Below are 19,339 nucleotides of genomic sequence, written 5' to 3' on the forward strand. Positions count from 1 at the left end.
GCGGCGGTGTGCGGCTGTATGAGAGCGGCGGTGTGCGGATGTATGAGAGCGGCGGTGTGCGGATGTATGAGAGCGGCAGTGTGCGGATGTATGAGAGCGGCAGTGTGCGGATGTATGAGAGCGGCAGTGTGCGGATGTATGAGAGCGGCAGTGTGCGGATGTATGAGCGGCAGTATGAGAGCGGCAGTGTGCGGATGTATGAGAGCGGCAGTGTGCGGATGTATGAGAGCGGCAGTGTGCGGATGTATGAGAGCGGCAGTGTGCGGATGTATGAGAGCGGGGTTGTACGGATGTATGAGAGCGGGGTTGTACGGATGTATGAGAGCGGCAGTGTATGGATGTATGAGAGCAGCAGTGTACAGTTGTGTGAGAGCGGCAGTGTGTGGATGTATGAGAGCGGCGGTGTACGGATGTATGAGAGCGGCAGTAATGGATGGCAGCGTCATAGGGAGGGATGTCGGAATGCTGTTATAGGATTCCTAATACAAAATGGAATCCGTATAGTGGGCGGGGCTGGCACCATGGCACCACGTTGGGCTTGATGGGCAGGTAGTGCGGCAAGCACACCCAAATTGGCGTCTGACGTCGCCCGCAGTCCACACTGTTGTGAGGAGTCAGTTAATTTTGCTGTGTAGTGCACTCACAGAGGACCTACCGCCCGTCCCCTCCTCGCATCTGAGCAGCAGGTCAGGCTCTTATTTTCTTTTTAATCAGGAGAGGCCGAGTGAACTGTGAGCAGGGGGGCAGAGCTACATGGGACCCAGAGGGGCTGCTGTGCTGCCAGAGAGGGAGAGGAAGAGAGAGATGAAGCTACTGCAGATCCCCAGCTGATTGTGAGGTGCCGGGTTGAAGGGTGATGTGATCACCCTTCTCCCTCGCTGCAGCTGGGGACCGCATCTAGGCTTCCTCCATCGAGGGCATGCGGCGCAGCGTGTAATGAGTTTGTCTGACTCATTATACTGCTGCCTGTTGTGGACACCTCCGTCCGTACGGACTGGTGTACATGCCCAGCACAGAGGAGACAGTGTTGGTGGAAGTGCTGCCCAGCTCTGACCCTGCAGGCCTCCCTGATCTGGCTACGGCCGCTGCTGCTGCGGCCCGAAACCCCTGCCGGTCCCCTCCATAGACTTCTGCCTGGCCAGCGCTGAGGTACTAGGGGTAGCCCAGCTGCAGGAAGGGTATGTCTCTGGCTTTCTCTCCGGCAGGGGAAGGTGACAGCGGCGGAGGAAGTGCTGCCCACCTCAGACACTGCAGGCCTCCCCGATCCAGCTGCGGCCACAGCTGATGCTGCCAGGACCCCCTGCTGGTCTCCTTTGTTGACTGCCGCATGGCCAGTGCTGAAGTACTTGGGGGTAGGCCAGCTACGGGAAGAGTGTCTCTGCCTCAGGCTCTCTCTCTCTGGCAGGGGAAGGAAGGGCTGATTCTCTGGCACAACAGGGAGGGCTGGGCTGCAGGAACACAGCACTGGAAGAAACAGGAGGCCGAACTCATGACCAAAAAGTGAGCAGTGCAGTGATCAGCCCCCTGGTCTTTCCCTCTCTCTGGGTGCAGAGCTGTATTCTACAGAGAGAGCTGGGATGGGAAGAAGGGGAACGGCACCTGACATACACATACACGCGCAACACCTGACACACACACACATACACGTGCGGCACCTGACACACACACACGTAGCATCAGACACAATAAACATGAAGCACCTGACACACATACACGCGCAACACCTGACACACACACATATACACATGCGGCACCTGACACACACACGTAGCATCAGTCACAATAAAATAAACATGCAGCACCTGACACATGCATATACACGCAGCACCTGACACATACATATACACGCACACCATCAGACACACTAATATACACATGCAGCACCTGACACACACATACACACGCAGCACCTTACTCACACACACATAGACACGTGCAGCACCTGATGCACACACATGTACACGCGCAGCACCTGACGCACACTCATGTACACGCGCAGCACCTAATGCACACGCAGCACCTGACGCACACTCATGTACACGCACAGCACCTAATGCACACTCATGTACACGCGCAGCACCTGACGCACACTCATGTACACGCGCAGCACCTGACACAGACATACGTATTCATGCGCAGCACCAGACATACACTTGTACACACGCGGAGCACCTGATACTCACACACATATACACCCGCAACACCTGACACACACACATGTGCGGCAGCTGACGCATACACACGCACCATCAGACACACTCAGATATACACGCAGCACCTGACACACACATACACACACACACACACAGGACCTGACACACATACACAGGCAGCACCTGACACACACACATATACACGCGCAGCACCTGACACCACGCACTCACACGTACAAGCAATGCATTTCACGCCTACCTCCAGCCTCAGTTACAGGCTGCTGCCGCCTACCCCCCTCCCTGCATCAGCTGCAAAGGCAGCAAAATATTTTGACCAAAGTCTAAAGGCCGACTGTACACACTGAGCGATATGACCGCTCATATCACTCAGTGACGTCACGCCCCCGCCAGCCCTGCATGAAGGTCGTGGACGACAGTCCACATCCTTCATGCATGCCCTACCGACAGCGACGATTGTTGCCGACCCGCGGGGCAGCGCATCGTTCGTCGCTGGTGGCATATACACTTAACGATAAAACGAGCGACGTCGCTCAAGGAGGGGGAAAATGAGCGACGTCGCTCATTAAATCGTTAAGTGTGTACGGACCTTAAACAATTCGGTTTGGTAAATAAAATTATTTTGCACAGAACAGTGATGTTATACGAACATTTTCATTAAACATTTAAAAAATCAAATGTTTATTCTTACAGTGAAATTTTACATTTCTGAATAAAAAAAATTTTTTTTAAAAAAGCGATGAAATTCCATAGACAAAAAACCTTACGGTTTCACATGTCCCATTAAGGCTTCTTAGACATGATCGAAATTTCAGAAACCTGTTGTAACTCTTCCACTCAAACTCCAAAAAGCAATGAAATTCCGATCATTAAGGCTGACGCCTTAATGGACGTGTTCCTTGCGCAATACAGATATGGTATGCCATCACAGCCTGTGGGTAAGTGCAGATTCAGCACTCTCACAGAGTGAGATTGCTGTCACTCACACAATGGTGGAGCTGCTAATTCACAGATTTGTGTGCTCATTGGAATACACACATGCAGTCTATGCAACTGAAGGTCTGAGCAGTTTTGTGGTGCTCCCATCCCACACAGTGCCCACAACCATCCCATTCGGTCACCACAACAATCCCACCGTGTTACAACAGCTTCTCACTCCATACATCCATCTCACTTAGTATACACATTTAGCTCCCTCAAAATATCTTGGTTAATTGCTAAAACTATAATACCACATCTACTGTCTATGCATCTACACTTGCTTCCCCTATACACCTCCATGCTGCTGTCTTCCCCTATCCCTGGGAAGTGACTGGAGTGTGCAGTTGGCGTCATTATCAGCGTGTATCTGTCCATCTTCCTCCAGCACAAAGAAATAGTTACGCCTTCTAAAGGTCCGTACACATTAGACGATGTCGCTCTGTGAGCGACATCGTCTAACGTTTCCCCCTCCCGGGCCGGCCGGTCGGCGGCCGCCTGTATGCACTGAGCGATATGACAGCTCATATCGCTCAGTGACGTCACGCCCCCGCCAGCCCTGCATGAAGGTCGTGGACGACAGTCCACATCCTTCATGCATGCCCTACCGACAGCGACGATCGTTGCCGACCCGCGGGGCCGCGCATCGGTCGTCGCTGGCGGCATACACACTTAACGATAAAATGAGCGACGTCGCTCAAGGAGGGGGAAAATGAGCGACGTCGCTCATTATATCGTTAAGTGTGTATGGACCTTAAGAATATATTTTATCATGTTTGTTGAGCTCATGTCCAACACTATGTGAGGCCATTAGTGCTTCTTGCCCAAGTTTATTGTCTAAGCAGACGAGATCTTCAAGTTATTTTACTAGTTTTCCTTGCTTGTATAACTAATTGTAAGGTTCATCTGAATTTAGGAGTCGTTGTGCTTAATCTAAAGTGTATCAGATAAGCCTAATGCAATCAAATATTTTATTTCTCCCTAACACTTTATTTTATGGTAAACTATCACTCATGTAATGTACAGAGCAAACACTGTAAACAAAGTGTTCTTGTCTTTAGCTGCTACTCTGCGATGACACTAAGTGTTCTCACATTCCACCCATTGCAGAAGGCTGGTTTTCCGTAACGCCAGAGAAGATTGCAGAGCACATCGCTGGCCGCGTAAGGCATTGCATCGAGAATGCTGTGGTAGTGGATGCCTTCTGTGGTGTCGGTGGAAATGCCATTCAGTTTGCATTGGCAGGAATGAAAGGTGAGCTTTTACCTTATTAGAGGTAGGCACATTGCCGAACAGTAGTAGAACTTGTGCTGATAACATGTTCTGTAACCTATAGCAAGGTGTTTATTAAAATAAAAAAAAAAGTAATTTACCTACAAAAGGTTATGTGACTTCACCTCCATATAATAATAATCGGATTCAGTCTCGGGTGTACTGGTTAAATGTAAAAGCGCTTAATTAATTCTTTTGAAGAAGATATTTCACAGTTAGTTCTACTTTACATTGATGCACAAAGGGCCTAATTCAGATGTGGTTGTTCTTGCTGCTGCTGTTGCTGTCTTTTGCCGTACGCAATTACAATTATATGCTAATATGGGCAGAAGCTAACCTGAACATAGGGACACCCATTGCTGGTGCTTCATTTCCATCTGACGGCGTATAATTGCTGATTCATCGGTACCATCATCACAAAATGGGTCATGTGGCTGAGGACGTGCAGACTGAGCTGCTCTCATGGGATGCCGAGGGCTTCCCAGTAGCAAGTCAGATCACAACTGCTAATATATGCACGCCCAGAAAATGCTGTCTGAGCGGCCATGATACACCTGCGTTGATTCGACCACTCCCCGTTACCACCATCACTCTCTACCTGTCACTCACTTTGCGACTAATTCCTTGGTGCAACCACAATCACAACTAGCTTGCTGCACATACTCACTGCGGCTCAGATGCATGCGCAGTAAGAAAACATCTACAGATTTACATACAGTAGCCGTTTTGTGACCGCATCTGAATTAGGCCGATAGATGCCTAGCCAGACTTTGGAGTCTTCCACTGATCCCTCTGATGCAAACTGCTTGACGATGTTATAGAAATTCAGAAATTGTCATTTTCTTTATTATTGCATCAGGTTTTGAAAGGAGCATACTGCAGTTCTTTATTTGGAGCAAAATAATACACTTCACATATGCATATATTTGGGCCCTTATGTAACAGCCTTCGATGTACTGGAAGTTTTGTGATGCCGGCAATTTAGCCTCTAGACCTAAAGTGGCAATAATTGAAAGAGCAAAGTCAGGTTAGTTTTGGCTATTAAATTATTGCCGCCTTAAATCTGTGCGCTCTCTCTCTGAAACTGTGCCAGCTCCAGCTGCCCGCAAGCTATTACATGAGGGCCTTGTTGTGCTTGATTTTCACATTCTGACTTATTTATGTTTAAGTCTCCTTTTCTCTGGTGCCCCGTATCTGTACTATAGAACTGGCAAAATGTTTACGTTCACCACTTAAATATGGCTGGGAGGCAGATAGGGGTGAGTTTTTATTATCGCAGCTTCTGATCAGGCCTCCTACTCGCACTCAGACCTATTTGTGCAACAAACCACTGAGCTCCGACATATATGTCTGCATAGAGAAGACCCCCGGAGCCTCCAGATAGGGAAAGGAGCAGCTACAGGTAGGTGAAGGGCTGAGAGTGTAACAGTAACTTGTATTACTCCTAGTGAAGCTGACAAGCTTGTATACAGTTGTTTTAGGCGTTTTTTCCACTATAACATGCATCTGTTGCTCTTTCTGTAGTCATTGCTGTTGACATTGACCCAGTTAAATTGGAACTTGCTTACAACAATGCAGAAGTATATGGAGTGGCAGATCGGATCGAGTTCATTCGTGCGGATTACATGTGCGTGGCTTGTGATCTGAAGGCAGATACAGTCTTTCTCAGCCCGCCATGGGGAGGACCAAGCTATGTCAGCGCAGAGACGTTTGATATGAAGACGATGATGTCCCCTGATGGATATCCTTTTATAGTTCAGCGAGATATAAAAATCCATACAGTGTAGGACTCGCCAACCCTGCACAACTAGACTGACCATATACATTTACATTTCTCCTTGCCTCCTACAAAGGCATTTCTGCCCTAGGCTAGGTACATATTAGAACGCTGTGTTCCCGGCTGGCCAACGTTTTGCACCGAGCATACACACAGCACAATACACTGGTACAATGGCATGATGTACCATGCAGCATGGCATCGTACACAATGTTTTCTGGTTGGCCGTACAGCACAGCCAATCAGTAGAGTACAACCAACGGGAGCACGCAATCAGGAGCGCACACTCCGATTTGGCCAGAAACGTCATATAGTGACGAGATCGTTCAGGTGTGTGCCCGGCCCTAGACTTGCACGTCATCCCTGAATCTTTGCTAAATGAAGGAATAATTAAAATGTATCTTCCCTATTCCTTTAATAATAATATATATGATCATTCAAAGAAACAGACTGAAGTGCCTCAAATAGACAAAAATGAACAGTCCAACAGTATGGGGGTTATGCAATTAGCTCCGTTTTTTTCACCTAGGCCGAAAAAATTAGCTTTTCACTAATTTTACGATGAATTGGGATTCGCCCTATGCAATAGCAGGGCCGGATTTTCGCCTAGGCGAAAAATGCAGCAGGGGCGGAAAATACGTGTACTGGCAAAACCATGTGTTTTCCGTCGAAAACGCGGGCCAGTTTAGACTATTTTGATGCATTTTTCGACAATGCCTTTTCACTTAAAAAAAAAAAAAAGTCAAAAGGCATTTGCGAAAATGCCTTCAAAATGGACGAAAACGGCCCGCAATTTAATACTCAATGGGGCGAATACATTAGCTCCGAAATAATCGGAGCTAATTGAATACCCCCCTATATATGCTATGATTTGTAGTCACACCCAAGGATTTATTTCAATATTGTTTAATGCTTGTAGTTTACACTACAATATAGTATTCTTTCTGCCATCACCACACGAAGACTTCATGGTTTCCTCTGCATTTAGTCTTCCCTTTCTTGGGATATTATTATTATTATTATTACTACCAGTTATTTATATAGCGCACACACATTCCGCAGCGCTTTACCGAGAATATTTTGGCCATTCACATCAGTCCCTGCTCCAGTGGAGCTTACAATCTATATTCTCTACACATGTACACGCACACATTCATACTAGGGTTAATTTTTGTTGGTATCCAATTGACCTACCAGTATATTTTGGGATTGTGGGAGGAAACCGGAGTACCCGGAGGAAACCCGCGCAAGTATGGGGAGAATATGCGAACTCCGCACAGGTAGAGCCATGGTGGGAATCGAACCCATGACCTCAGTGCTGTGAGGCAGTAATGCTAACCATTACACCATCTGTACTTACTTATGATACAAATATTTGTGTCATAAGTAAAATCCTTGTAGACCACAAGTAATAAATGGATACCCTGTTTTATGAGAGCCATTAGAAAGTATGGGGTGTCCTCTCTGTCAGTTTCCTGCTGGATCAACATGGCTCCCTTTGTGCTGATGGCACACTTGACCAGGCTGGTGAGCTCTTTTTGGAGGCGACATTAGACAGGAAGTTGCCCAGCGGCCACCTACCTGGTTGTCACAGCAGACGTTCCCCCCCCCCCCCATAATTTACAAAGCACATGATACCGCCTGTTTGGGGGAAGGGCCTCCGGGTGGCTCTTCATTCTTCTTAGCCACTTCTTCTGCTACCATTGAGGGCTGCTTTGTGTCCCCCCAGTATTAAAGTAGATAAGTTTGGGGTTTTTGATTTGGTACCGGAATAAAAATCCATTTTCTGCTTTGGGGTACACTGGGCTCCACAAGTATAGACATAGGGGTGTAGAGCAAGATCTTGATCCGAGGCACCAGCAGGCTGAAAAGCTTTGACTGTTCCCAGAATGCATAGCGCCATGCACAGAAGCTCAGTTTTGTAGTTGGTGCTGCAGATAGCAGGCACATAACAGAGGGGCTGCTCTGGGCAGCCCTAAGAAGAGCTTTTTGAGAAGAAAAGTGAAGACTTCAAGGGCTGCAGCAGTGTGTACATGTCTAGTGACATTCACTGCTGCAGCTCCATCTCTCCCCAGCGGCGCTGTACACTCCCGAGCCCTGGTTGCCGGGTAACTACAGCAGGAGGCTCCGGTTTTCTTCTATGGTCAGGCACACACGACGGTGGCTCTCCGGGATCGCGTGGCCGCGCTTCGGGAGGTGGTGAGTGGGTCCCGCTTGCGGGACCCGTACTTTATCGCGATCCGGCGCGGTCAGTGGGAGGCGGGCCGCGCGCGCTGGCGGTGGACACTGTGGCAGTACAGGCGATCCCAGTAGATCACCAGGGCATGGGTGCAGGTCAGGTTGTCCCTTAAAACCATTTTACTAGTAGCCCGCAGTACCCGGTGGTTTTGCCAGCAGGGTGATAAGGCTTAGACCTGGAGCCCCAGCCCCAGGGCGCCATTTCCCGCAAATGTTCCTGCCCTGGAGCTGCATATCTGTCTCTCCCTCACTCCCTGTCAGTGTTTGGGCGCCATTTCTCTCCGCTACACTGTTCCTGGGACTGCTTGGGCAAATCCTCCTGTGTAAAGCCGCCTGGTTGTCAGCGCTGTGACTTTACATGACACTTAAGTATTCTACCTGTCACTTAGGCAGTGTTAGTTAAGAAACGGTGCATTTAGTCAGGGTTTTCTAGTGCAATTACCCTGTGATATAAATCCAGTTCTTACTGTGCAGTGTTATATCTATTGACTACATAGCTATATAAGCTGGTCCAGTGCAGTATTATTGTTAGTAATAACTTCTGCATTGTACAACTGTGACTATATGTGTGTGCATTAGCTTGCTGATTGGTGTCCATTTCGTGTCTCTCACTCAACTTGCTATCCCTATATTCTATAACCTGAGGGGGCTTGGTGCGTCAGGTTTTAAATTTATATCGGATTTTCACAAGATATACTCTGATACGTATTTTTCTCTGTGATTTTAGTTACCATATCTCTCCTATATCTCTGCTTGTGCTGACTACACTGCGCAGGGGTTTGGGTAAGAGGTATTGTGCTGCTGCCAATTGTACTGTGTTACCTGATACTGCAAGTTATATCATGTCTGCTTCTGAAGGTAACGGTTCTGGGGCTGAACACACTGCCGGTATTGCTGAAGCCACAGATCCATATGAGGAGACTATAGCAGCTGTGGGCTCTGGTTCTGGGGGCTCCTTGCCCCCCAGTGGGACTGTGGCAACGGAGGTACATAATGACCCACCGTGGGCTGCTTTTTCCATGCTTCTACATACGCTAGTTAATAAACTAACACCCCCTATGGGACCCCCTATGCCGGTGCAACCGTATGTGGTCCCTGCAGCTAACCCGCCATGGGCGTACAAATTTATCTGCTCAATTGAAGAAGTTGAACCAGTCCCTTACTACTAAAAAGTCTGACCCTCGCTCGCCTAAACCCAAGGGGTCCTCTAAGCGAGCTCTTATCTCCTCACAATCCACTGCTGTCACTGACACCTCGTCTGATGAAGATGGCACTTACACTGACCCCACAGATTCTGACACTGATACTGCTGATGGGGAGGGTAGTTCACATGTGGATGTTCCTGATCTTTTGGAGGCTATTAAATTAATTTTACAGATTACGGATGATCCCGAGCCATCCGTCCCTCCTAAGAAACCAGATAGGTTCAAGCGTCAGAAGGTGGTTAAACTAGTTTTACCTCACTCTGACCACCTAGTGGATATACGTCAGGACCCCTGGGAAAACCCGGGTAAGAAGTTTGTGCCTCAAAAGAAGATGCTGGCTTGCTATCCCCTCGCGCCTAAGCGGTCTAAAAATTGGGAAACGCCTCCTCCAGTAGACTCGCATGTGGCTAGGATGGTGGTTTCCTCAGCTCTACCTGTCACTACCGTCACGTCTCTAAAAGAGCCTACGGATAAACGTGTGGAGGGTTGTCTGAAAGCGATTTACACCCTCACAGGTGCTGCACAAAGGCCCACTATTGCAGCAACATGGGCCGCAGAGGCTATTGAAGCATGGGCCTTGGAGTTAGAAGCTGAAATCTCTTCTGACCATGCTAGACAATGCTTGTCATATATTGTCACAGCTTCTCGCTATATTAAAGAGGCGGATTCTGATGCCGGTATCTTAGCAGCCAAGGCCTCTACTACATCAGTCCTGGCTCGCCGGATATTGTGGCTGAGATCCTTGTCTCTGGATCTGGACTCTAGAAACACCCTGGAGGTACTCCCTTTCAAGGGAGATATTCTGTTTGGGGAGGACTTAAATAAGATAGTGGTTGACTTGGCTACTGCTAAAACTGCATGTCTGCCAAGTACCGCTCCTTCGGTGTCGAAGTCTAAAGGTACTTCCTTTCGCCCCTTTTTTCCTTCAGGTAAAACAAAAGGTCAGGCGTACAACAAGCAGGTCCGCACTTCCAAACCTGGTAAGCCGAAGCCCAAAAGAGCCTGGGCGGCCCGTCAGCCAGCTTCCAAGACGATAAGCCTGCCGCATGACGGGGCAGGCCTTCCCCCAGGTGATCCCAGGGTGGGGTGCCGGCTTCTACGGTATACCCAGGATTGGTTGTAGACCACTTCAGATGCCTGGGTACGCCATAGCCTTCAAAAACCGACCCCTCATCGATTTTGCTGGACAGACGTCCCGGGCCAGACAAAGGCAGACGCTTTACATTCGGTGGTACAGACCCTCCTGGATACAGGAGTCATAGTACAGGTGCCTCTTGCTCAGAGGGGCCGGGGGTACTATTCTCTGCTGTTTCTAGTCCCGAAACCGAATGGGTCCTCCCGGCCCATTCTCAACCTCAAGGCATTGAACAGGTTTGTGAAGGTTTCCAAGTTCCGTATGGAAACCGCTCTATAGTTCTGGCCTTGGAACCTGGGGACTACATGGTCTCCCTGGACATACAGGATGCTTACCTGCATATTCCTATAGCAGCGTCACATCAGCAATACCTGAGGTTTGCGATCGGCAACCTCCATTACCAGTTTCGGGCGTTACCTTTTGGTTTAACTACGGCTCCGCGAGTCTTCACCAAAGTTATGGCGGTGATGACGGTGGTACTCTGTCGTCAAGGGGTCAGGATACTGCCGTATCTGGACGACTTGTTAATCCTGGCAAATTCCCCAGAACTTCTCCTTCGTCATCTGGATATGACTGTCCGGTTTCTACAAGCCTACGGGTGGCTCATCAACTGGAAGAAATCCTCCCTGGTCCCTGCTCAGAGCATGGTGCACCTGGGATCGCTATTGGACACTCACAACCAGAGGTTGTTCTTGTCTCAGGAGAAAGTCCTTAAGCTTCAGGACAGGATTCGTTGCTTCCTTTCTCGTCCGCAAGTGTTGATACATTCGGCGATGCAGGTGCTGGGCCTCATGGTGTCAGCATTCGACATGGTGGAGTATGCTCAATTCCATTCTCGCCCCCTCCAGAAGCTGATTCTAGCCAAGTGGGACGGCCTGCCTCACCGGATCAGGTATCACATGATCTCATTGACTCCGGAGGTCCGTCTGTCGCTGCTCTGGTGGCTCCAGGACCGACAGTTGTGCAGGGGCCGTCCCTTCTGGATATCCGACTGGGTCCTGTTGACGACAGATGCCAGTCTAACAGGTTGGGGCGCTGTGCTGGAGCAACACTCCCTTCAGGGTCGGTGGACCAAGGAGGAATCCCTCCTCTCGATCAACATTCTGGAATTGCAGGCGGTCTTCAATGCGTTGAACCTGGCCCAGCATTTAATTCAGAACCGTCCTGTTCAAGTACAGTCGGACAATGCCACCACAGTGGCTTACATAAATCATCAAGGCGGCACTCGAAGCCGTTTGGCAATAAAGGAAGTCTTATGGATTCTACATTGGGCGGAACGCCATCTACCGGCCATATCGGCAATATTCATTCCGGGAGTCCTGAATTGGGAAGCAGACTTTCTCAGTCGTCAGGACGTACATGCCGGCGAGTGGGGCCTCCATCCAGAAGTGTTTCAACTCCTAGTGGAAAAGTGGGGCCTTCCAGACGTAGATCTAATGGCGTCTCGACACAATCACAAGGTTCCGGTCTTCGGAGCAAGGACAAGGGATCCTCAAGCAGTATTCATGGATGCGCTAGTGGTGCCGTGGAGGTTTCGGCTACCGTACGTGTTCCCTCCGGTGTCACTCCTGCCCAGGGTAATTCGGAAGTTCAAGCAAGAAAAAGGAATTCTGCTCCTCATAGCTCCAGCGTGGCCCAGTCGGCACTGGTTCTCAGACCTGCAAGGCCTATCGTCAGAGCGTCCAATTCTACTTCCACAACGCCCAGACCTCCTCGTTCAGGGCCCCTGTGTCTACCAGGACCTAGCCCGGCTGTCTTTGACGGCGTGGCTCTTGAAGCTTCCGTCTTAAGGGCTAAAGGGTTTTCTGAGGCGGTCATTCAAACTATGTTGCGGGCCCGGAAACCGGCTTCGGTTGGATTTACTATAGGGTTTGGCATTCTTACTTTGTTTGGTGCGCATCTAACAATTATGACGCTGTTGTTGGCTTTTCTTCAGCAGGGCCTGGACTTAGGCCTGCGTCTGGCCTCCCTCAAGGTTCACATATCTGCCTTGTCGGTGTGGTTTCAGAGAAAGATTGCGACCTTACCTGATGTGCATACCTTTACTCAGGTGTTGCGTATCCAACCTCCCTATGTCCCGCCTGTGGCTCCTTGGGACTTGTCGGTGGTTTTGGAGGCGTTACAAGAGCCTCCGTTTGAACCTCTTGGTTCAGCTGATCTTAAGTGGCTTTCCCTTAAGGTGGTGCTTCTGCTGGCTTTTGCTTCAGCTAGAAGAGTGTCGGATTTGGGGGCCTTGTCCTGTAGTTCCCCATATCTGATATTTCACCGTGACCGGGCGGTTCTTAGGACTCGTCCCGGATATTTACCTAAGGTGGTTTCTTCGTTCCACCTTAACCAGGAGATTGTGGTTCCGGCACTTGTTTCTCCTGATCTGTCTCCCAAAGAGCGGTCTTTGGATGTGGTACGTGCTCTCCGTATCTGTTTGAAGAGAACTGCTTCTATTAGAAAATCTGATTCTCTCTTTGTGCTGTTTGGATTTCACAAACGGGGCTGGCCTGCTCACAAGCAAACTTTGGCCAGATGGATTAGAATGGTGATTGCACATGCTTATGTGAGGGCTGGTCTCTTGGCTCCTGCTCACATTACGGCCCATTCTACTCGGTCTGTTGGACCTTCTTGGGCGGCCCGCCGTGGTGCGACCCTTGAACAATTGTGCAAGGCGGCTACGTGGTCCTCTGTGAACACGTTCATAAGGTTCTATGCCTTCTAAACTGCCGCTTCCCAGGATGCTTCCTTTGGACGCAGGGTTCTTGTGCCCGCTACAGTGCGTCCTCTCCCATAAGGAACTGCTTTAGGACATCCCCTATGTCTATCCTTGTGGAGCCCAGTGTACCCTGTACCAGAAAACAAGTTTTATGGTAAGAACTTACCTTTGTTAAAACTCTTTCTGCGAGGTACACTGGGCTCCACAAGGCGCCCATGCTGACTCACTTAGCTTCTTTGGGTTGGTATGGCATTAGCCGCTGACACTTCTCCTGTCGTGAGAGTGTGGTGTATGTGGCTACTAACCGTTGTCGTCTCTTTTCCTGCTACTGTATTTGGCTGGTTAACTAAAAACTGAGCTCCTGTGCAGGGAGGCGGGGTTATAGAGGAGGCGGCGCTATGCATTCTGGGAACAGTCAAAGCTTTGAGCCTGTTGGTGCCTCGGATGAAGATCCTACTCTACACCCCTATGTCTATTCCTTGTGGAGCCCAGTGTACCTCGCAGAAAGAGTTTTAACAAAGGTAAGTTCTTACCATAAAACTCGTTTTATCATAGGCTACGGATGCCCCAAGTTTCTGTGGCCTCTTATACTCTGAGAAACAGAGAGGGTTAGAAATTTTTAGATTGTTGCTGTGAAAGACATGGGAAAAAGGCGTATACCAGTAGTTCCCAAATTTTCATGAAACACGGCTCCCTCGAGCAACAGCATTTTTATCACTGCACCCTTAGGATAAACTTTTTTTTATTGATAAATTTGGAAAAAATTAGTAAATTGTGCCTACCTGTCATCCTGGGTCAGTTATCTGGTGGTGTACAGTTGTGCTTTTGATAGTCCACATGTTTTATTATTGGCAGCCACTAGCTCTGGTTTTGACCATACATTTTTTTATTTGGTCCTGGACCACCAACCTGAGGCACCCCAAGGTGCCTAGTCACACAGTCCGGGAACCACTGACATATACCATAAAAGGACATTTAACATTATACCTTGAAAAAAAAAATCTTCTAGAATACATTGGAATGCTCGCAGGCTGTCATTAATCTTCTGGAATCCATTGAGGCAGTTGCATAATCTTGTGTGTGTGTGTGTGTGTGTGTGTGTGTGTGTGTGTGTGTGTGTGTGTGTGTGTGTGTGTGTGTGTGTGACAAAAAAATAATAATGTATATATACTGTGTAGAGATAGAGTTTTTGCAACTTTATGTCACGTTTGAGTTGCCACATTTTATTGCACAGATGGTCTATTGCCACTATCTTGGTACAATATCTTAATACAGTGCTGTATACAGAACATGGGTGACTGCACATATGCACTTACTTCACAATACATGCTGTTAATGTTTGTTATGCTCCTTAACATTCTGACACATTTGAAGTTTTTCGGCTTTCCCAGCAGATAACGGAAAATATTATTTATTTCTTACCACGCAATACTGATGTGGAACAGGTAAGCTAATTTTAAACCTAAATATTTGTCCTTAATTTGCAGTTTTTACAAATGGCTTGTTACATGAAATAACTTCACATGTGATTCAGGAGTTTATTTACTAAGCCTTGGAGACAGAGAAAGTGGACGGAGATAAAGTGACAGCCAATCAGTTCCTACTGTCATGTTACAGTCTGTGTTTGAAAAATGACAGCTAGGAGCTGATTGGTTGGTACTTTCTCTCTGTCCACTATATCTCTCTCCAAGGCATAGTAAATCTATCTGTTAATCTCACCTCTATCTGGTGAGCGGCAGATTCACTGGATTTATTGCCTTTGTTAAGTTGGTGAGCTCCAAGTGTCCCCTTCTGGCCAGTCCCTACACTGACTCACAGAAACATGAGAGTTCCTCACATCCTTTGCCCCAGGTATCACAGATTTTATACACAAACTATGCTTTTCATGGGTTGAGGTCTGCTAGTTCATAAGCATAGAGACAGAACCTTCCTCAAGCATATCAATTAATGAATGGTATGCACTCGAGTTGCCAGAAGTCTGAATCTCGGTGGTCAGGATACCGGACGCCGGGATCCCAATCGCAGACAATGCCGCCAGCAGAATCCCGGCTAACAGGGTCTATTTCCACTCGTGGTTGTCCACGACACCCATAGAGTGGGAATAGAACCTGTGGTGAGCCACCGAGCCCGCAAGGGGACTCTGCGCTCGCCCCGCTGTGCTGCTGGCATTCTGATGATCAGGATGCCGTTGTCGATATTAGTTGGTAAATCCTACTGATCCCCAAATAATGGGCACTATATATAATCTATATCTATCTGGACCAAAACAGCCCAGAAATATTGAGAAGTCCCACCCCTCCTTAGCCATACCAAGGCCCATCATTCATTTCTGTACAGTGTTCCTTTTGGAATGGTCAAAATACCGACAGCAGTACACCAAGTGGACTAGCCCTAATCTCCAACCCCCCCCCCCCCTCCCAATATGCCTTCCCCCTCCCCCCTCCGCAGCCTAAGCCTAACCCTCCCCCGCAATCTAACCCTCCGTGGTGCTGGCTAACCCTATAACCCCCCCCTACAGTCCAGACTGGATCTCATGTCTTTTGTGTGATAAACCTTAAGCCCCTTATTTCTGTATCATGGCTTTTTATCAATCCTTATCTAGTTATGAATTTCACAGTGTAAATTGGCCTCGAACAGGTTTGTGCACTGCATTTTTGGCTCTAGAAAATCCCTATCTGCAGACTGTAGAATACATGTGCTATAGTTTTCCCATAGGTATGCAGTCAGAATCTCTCCATTTACAATGTGGACAGTAGCAGTTCAACATGGTTCAAATGGTGACACCTGCAAAATGTTGCAATTGGTATGATGTCATAGCAAATGTTCTGCTCACTGATATGTGTGAAATCTCATACCGTTACTTTTATGGTGAGCTCACCACTGTTTTAATAGTGCCCTTTATTGCCGCTGTGTTTAGTCTGTTCTTATATATTCTCCCTGTAACCGCCACTGTATGCTATACCTTTACTATCTGCACACCTTCCCAGCAGCGGCCTACGCAGTGCACCCCATTGGCTGCCTCTGATTCCATGGGCAGGATGTACTACATGTTGATCTATTAATACAGCATATATCACATTAGGCTGGGTACACACCTGACCGATGTCAATGGACCCGCCGCCATGCCGGCAGAGTGTTCGATCAAGTGCACAGACGTACCGCTCAATATGTCGGTCCCTGTCATGCAGCTGGCTGGCATTAGAATTTGCCTGGCCAGCTATGATGTCGGCCCCCGCAGCAAGTGTATGGGCGACCTGCGGTTCGCCCATACACACAGCACAATGTGCTGATATATGTTTAGATGTATCGACCATTGGCTGTGCTGCAGGGCTACCACAATATGTCTATGAACGACGTTGTTCCCAGTCATATCGCTAATACACACCCGCCGATGTGCCCATGATATGTCGGCCATTCAGTTCAACAGCCGATATATCAGCCAGTGTGTACCCAGCATAACACATGTCAGTTTTCCCATATATGCCTTGGGTCCTTGTATGGCTCATTTCCCAGAGTGTAATCTTTGTTGTGCACCCAACGTGGCTGCCTCACCTGGTACACTCGTGGATGGGATGATACATACATGCAGCTGACGGTTATGTTAGGACCCTACTCATAGTGTTAGAATGCTACAACCACCCCATTTTGTGTCATCTCTTCTAGGTGTGACCTACTCCACCCAGGGTAATCCTATGTCGTGCTTGATAAGTATATCTAAAGTCTATTTCTCTTCCGTCCTAGAGGATGCTGGGGACTCCGTAAGGACCATGGGGATAGACGGGCTCCGCAGGAGACATGGGCACTTTAAGAAAGACTTTAGGATTTGGATGGCTCCTCCCTCTATGCCCCTCCTCCAGACCTCAGTTGATTACTGTGCCCAGAGCAGACTGGGTGCTTTTCAGAGGCTCTCCTGAGTTTCTGACAGAAAGTATTTTGTTAGGTTTTTTATTTTCAGGGAGCCTGCTGGCAACAGACTCCCTGCATCGTGGGACTGAGGGGAGAGAAGCAGACCTACTTCTGTGAGTTGAAAGGCTCTGCTTCTTAGGCTACTGGACACCATTAGCTCCAGAGGGATCGGTACGCAGGTCTCATCCTCGCCGTCCGTCCGGAGCCGCGCCGCCGTCCTCCTCACAGAGCTGAAGGTAGAAGCCACGTGAGTATGAGAAGTTAGAAGACATCAGAGGCGGCAGGCAACTTCAATGTTCTTCACTGAGGTAACGCACAGCACTGCAGCTGTGCGCCATTGCTCCCATTCACCTCACATACTGTGTCACTGTAAGGGTGCAGGACGCGGGGGGGGGGGGGGGGGGGGGCGGCGGCGCCCTGGGCAGCAAATAAACCTCTCCTGGCAAAAGATGGGTATATACAGCCGGCCACTGTATATACCTACGAGCCCCCGCCAAAGTTTTGTATTTTAGAGTGGGACAGAAGCCCGCCGCCGAGGGGGCGGGGCTTTTCCCTCAGCACTCACCAGCGCCATTTTTTCTCCACAGCACCGCTGAGAGGAAGCTCCCCGGACTCTCCCCTGCTTAGATCACGGTGACAAGAGGGTTTTAAAGTAGAGGGGGGGCACATAATTGGCGAATTGAGTATAAAAGCGCTATCTGGGTAAACATAAATATTGTGTTTTTGTCCTGGGTTATTATAGCGCTGGGTGTGTGCTGGCATACTCTCCCTCTGTCTCTCCTAAGGGCCTTGTGGGGGAACTGTCCTCAGATAAGAGGGTTCCCTGAGTGTGTGGTGTGTCGGTACGTGTGTCGACATGTCTGAGGTAGAAGGCTTTTCGAGGGAGGAGGAGGAGCAAATGAATGTGGTGTCGCCATCGACGGCGCCGACACCTGACTGGATGGATATGTGGAATGTTTTAAGTGCCAATGTAAATTTATTGCACAAAAGATTGGATAAAGCTGAAGCTAGGGAACAGTCAGGGAGTCAACCCATGCCTGTACCTATGTCGCAGGGACCTTCGGGGTCCCAAAAGCGCCCACTATCCCAAATAGTTGACACGGATACCGACACGGATTCTGACTCCAGTGTCGAATATGATGATGCAAAATTACAGCCAAAGGTGGCTAAATGTATTCGATATATGATTATTGCAATCAAAGATGTTTTGCATATCACAGAGGAACCCCCTGTCCCTGACACGCGGGTACACATGTATAAGGGAAAGAAAACTGAGATAAATTTTTCCCTCTCGCATGAGCTGAACGAGTTATGTGAAAAAGATTGGGAATCTCCAGACAAGAAACTGCAGATTCCCAAAAGGATCCTTATGGCGTATCCTTTCCCGCCAACGGGGAAAGGTGGACAAAGCTTTGACACGCTTATCCAAAAAGGTAGCGCTGCCTTCCCAAGATACGGCTACCCTCAGGGATCCTGCTGATCGCAAGCAAGAGGTTACCCTGAAGTCCATTTATACACATTCAGGTACTTTACTCAGACCGGCTATTGCGTCGGCATGGGTATGTAGTGCTGTAGCAGCATGGACAGATACCTTATCAGCGGAATTTGATACCCTGGATAAGGATACTATCCTATTGACCCTAGGACATATAAAAGATGCTGTCTTATATATGAGAGATGCACAAAGAGACATTGGTCTATTGGGTTCGAGAATCAACGCTATGTCGATCTCGGCTAGAAGAGTCCTTTGGACCTGACAATGGACAGGTGATGCCGACTCAAAAAGGCATATGGAGGTTTTACCTTACAAGGGTGAGGAATTGTTTGGGGAAGGTCTCTCGGACCTGGTCTCCACTGCTACGGCAGGCAAATCTAATTTTTTACCTTATATTCCCTCACAACCTAAAAAAGCACCGCATTATCAAATGCAGTCCTTTCGATCAAATAGAAACA

General features: G+C 48.6%; 1 protein-coding gene across 7 annotated transcripts in view; it reads left to right on the forward strand.

Moving 5' to 3' along the window:
* Positions 1–19,339, forward strand: part of TGS1 (trimethylguanosine synthase 1) — a 258,536-nt gene that overhangs the window by 149,955 nt on the left and 89,242 nt on the right. For all 7 annotated transcript variants that reach the window (XM_063923733.1, XM_063923734.1, XM_063923732.1 and 4 more), the window contains 3 exons: positions 4,260–4,403; positions 5,946–6,162; positions 14,847–14,925. In XM_063923733.1, coding sequence (XP_063779803.1) covers positions 4,260–4,403; positions 5,946–6,162; positions 14,847–14,925 — 440 coding nt within the window. The remainder of the gene's footprint in view (positions 1–4,259; positions 4,404–5,945; positions 6,163–14,846; positions 14,926–19,339) is intronic.

The sequence above is a fragment of the Pseudophryne corroboree genome, chromosome 5 (assembly GCF_028390025.1).
Source record: "Pseudophryne corroboree isolate aPseCor3 chromosome 5, aPseCor3.hap2, whole genome shotgun sequence".
NCBI lineage: Eukaryota > Metazoa > Chordata > Amphibia > Anura > Myobatrachidae > Pseudophryne > Pseudophryne corroboree.